Source organism: Zeugodacus cucurbitae, chromosome 6 (assembly GCF_028554725.1).
Source record: "Zeugodacus cucurbitae isolate PBARC_wt_2022May chromosome 6, idZeuCucr1.2, whole genome shotgun sequence".
NCBI classification, from domain to species: Eukaryota; Metazoa; Arthropoda; class Insecta; order Diptera; family Tephritidae; genus Zeugodacus; species Zeugodacus cucurbitae.
In genome coordinates this window covers 12,472,702-12,476,048 of record NC_071671.1, presented here as the reverse complement: position 1 = coordinate 12,476,048, position 3,347 = coordinate 12,472,702, and the positions used below count along the sequence as shown (strand labels likewise).

The 3,347-nt window shown below is 33.4% G+C and overlaps 1 protein-coding gene across 1 annotated transcript; it reads right to left on the bottom strand.

The window, feature by feature from the left end:
* Window positions 1-2,033: 2,033 nt before the first annotated feature.
* On the bottom strand, window positions 2,034-2,813 carry LOC105220372 (lateral signaling target protein 2 homolog). Its single transcript, XM_011196811.2, has one exon. It carries the CDS (start codon window positions 2,811-2,813, stop codon window positions 2,034-2,036), a length of 780 nt encoding a protein of 259 aa, XP_011195113.2.
* Window positions 2,814-3,347: the final 534 nt, after the last annotated feature.

Here is a 3,347-nt window from a genome sequence, read left to right as displayed (position 1 = left end):
TTGTAATTTTCTAGTATTAGTTAAATGTATAGTTGTTTATAAAACCCATATTTATAATTATAAAACCTATAATGTAAAAATTAAGTAGATTTTAAAATAAAGTTAATATTTTATTCACTTGAGATTAACAGAGTTCATATTTTTCGAAATAGTTGTAAGTAATAAATATATTTAAGTATATTACTTGAAGTCAATCCGAAAAATATTTTCGCATATATACCTGAATTTGTAAGGTCACGTCATAGTGAAACTGTATTTTCAAAGTCGGTGCGCAGGTCTCAAATGTTAATCAAATCTTCTTAGATATAGGATTTAAAAAAAATGATTACTATTTTTTAAACAATAGGAGAATAGCGCAGCCTTTCTGTGCCATCTTTAACATAAGATTAAATGTTTCGGGTGTTTCCCTTAGAGAAAGCGTCTGTGTTATTACTAATATTTTTACCTGGGTTCGGCTGTAATTACTCTGATCTTTAGCTTGCCTCTTTATCTGTAATAATCAAAAATAATTTTCTAATAGACCCATTGGATTTTGTTGGTATGACAAAGGACGCATATGTATATATTCAATTCAGATTTCACAATTATTTTTATGTTTTTGAACACTTTTTGTATAATCACTTTTGTATAACTTTTTTCGCGAAACGATTTTTGACAGGTTCTCTCTGCGGAGAACTTTTACTGAATGAACATGTGCACAGCTCATATCAGAAAAAGTAACTGTAAGCTTGAATTAGAAGCCGGTTAGCAAAATGTTGCCTATAAGCATGAAGGGGTTATGCGGATTGAAAATTGTTTGAACAGTTTAGAACATTCTGAAGGATCATTTGAGTCCTTGGTAAAATTACAACTTCATCTAAACTCGAAGCAAAATCTATCATCTCAACTTCAAAAATATGTGGTGGCATTCTATGTAAATCCAGTTGAACATTCCATACTACGACAGTAGCGCCGTCTGTCGGATACAAAATAAAGGATTTCAAAATCAGTAACAATTATACCGTTAGGGAGGTTATTAATAAACACACGCGAGAATTCGATTGGAATTTATTGGAAAATAAATGCTTCTAATTTTTAAAACATTACTTACACCCTAATGTAATATTTCACAACATACAATAACAACTCAAAGTTTTAAACATTTTCACTATCCGTTGGGAAAAAATAAAATTAAATTGAAATATGATTGAAAATTCGGTAGCGCGGTTTGTAGGTTCCAATATAAACCATGCCGGAATCTAAAAAAAAATATTAATTTAAAATTAAATAAGAAATATAAAAATATTCAAGTTAGACCGAATTGTAAATCTAAACAATTCTCGAAACCACATGAACACAGAGAATGAAATTTCCCCTGAAAATGGGCGATATTTAGTTTTTATACTGATTAATCGGAGAATCTTTCTCTGCATGCTGTATAAATAAATATTCATACAATGATATACGAAAAAAATAGTTTCCCGAAGTTTAATTGATATAATTCTGTAGATTGACAATAAAAGTTTTTTGGAGAGGACCACTAGTTGTTTCGATTAACACAAGTACTTTACTGCTTTGGTGGAACGGTATTGCTCATCTAAGAATTGTCAAATCGTTCTTTTCAAATATCGGATATCGAACATCATGATCACAGTGACGATGAAACTTTCAGATATTCTAAAGAAAAGTGTGCCTCCGAGCCAGAAAGGGATAAAAAGGATTTTCAAACTATTACTGATGAGCTTTATATCGTATATCTCGATTAAAATGTGAAATATCTTAGCAAAATTAAGTGCAAGTATAATCATCGGTTCATCGGAATGACCTATGAGGTATACATATATTTAAGACCATTTGCAAGACTTAATCCGTATTCCCAATTTCTTTATATAATATGCCATAATAAATCAATTTTTAATAAAATACTAACTTTATTTTAAAATATACTATTATACATTTTTATTAATTAAGGGTTTCATGAATATAAATATGTGTTAAATACTATATACATTTATATTATAACTATAAATTAAAATAATTCTAGAAAATTACAATTATGCTTCTACGGTGAGCAACATCTTCAAATTATAATAGTCGAAGGTATTTAAATTCTTTTCTTGCACTCGCTCCTCTTCAAGTTCCTCTTCTTTAACGAGAGCCTCCGCCCTGCCAAACAGCCAAATCTGTGGCGGTTGTGGTAAGCTTGAAGCCGCTGGCGCATTGAAGTTTTCGCTGCTGGCGAAGTGAGTAGCCGGAGTTGGAATCGGCATTCCGGTCGGGTATCTATTGAAACCCCTACTATTACCATTATTTGGAGGACGATTTTGGTGATTCTTGCGTTCGTTACCACTATTTACTGGAATTATATCGCCACCGCCGCTGTCACCAGAGAAAACGCCACTTTCAGTGCTACTGGTGCTATCGCTACCAGACTGAGATGAATCACGTGACCAGTGGTTGGGCATTCTCTGCTCATTGCGCTGTCTATAATTATTACTGTTACGTCTGTCTTTATTAGCCCACAGGTAACCACCATCGCTATTCGAATCAGAGCTAAGTCTGGGTGCAAAGAATGGTCGTGGCTGAAGAAGTTGGTTCCGTTTGCGGGAATTAGTAGCACAGCTATCGATGTCGCTTGAGCCAGATGATGACGATGTTGATGAGGTAGTTACTGAATAAGTTCTCTGACGTAAATTTGGTCGATTGGAGTGTTGTTTGTTTGAAATGTTCGCAGCGTTAGACAAATCCAATGTATTTGATGAAGTGGTTCCCCGCGATGAATTATATGGCTTGCTGCCAACACTATAACTTCTACTTCTCAAACTTGTGTTCATTGCTCGAGAGTTTTGAGAATTTGTGAAGTTTGACATTATTGAGCTTTATTTTCAGCGGGTTTCTATTACTTTGGTATTCTATCTGTCCGTCTTCCTTTCTTCAGATACTTCTGATATTAAATATATATTTGTGTAGAGATTTTAAAATTTGATGTTTCTATAAATTTAAGTGAATCCTTCTGAAGACCTTTGCTTAAAGCGCTCGATTTATGACTGATGACTTTCTTGGATCTTCGCTGGCTTAAATAGGGGCAAGGGGCAGAAAGTGTCCGTGTTTTTACTAATATTTTTATCTGAAATCGGGCGTGATTACAGTAAACTTTAACTTTACTTTGTCTCTCTACCTGTTATATGATCTACTCACCTGTGCTGTGCACAGGTATCAACCTGTGTTCTTGTTTTGTAAGCTACACAAAAATTTGTTGCTGAATATCAAATTTGAAATCTGGGATTGGGATGGGCTTATGAAAAGTTTTTCAAGACAGAATCCGCTCGAAGGTTTTAAATTGCAGTGGATTAAACGTTTTATTATAT

Bases quoted from the DNA above. Each gene is read 5' to 3' on its own strand.
- LOC105220372 (XM_011196811.2), bottom strand. From the start codon at position 2,813: ATGAACACAAGTTTGAGAAGTAGAAGTTATAGTGTTGGCAGCAAGCCA.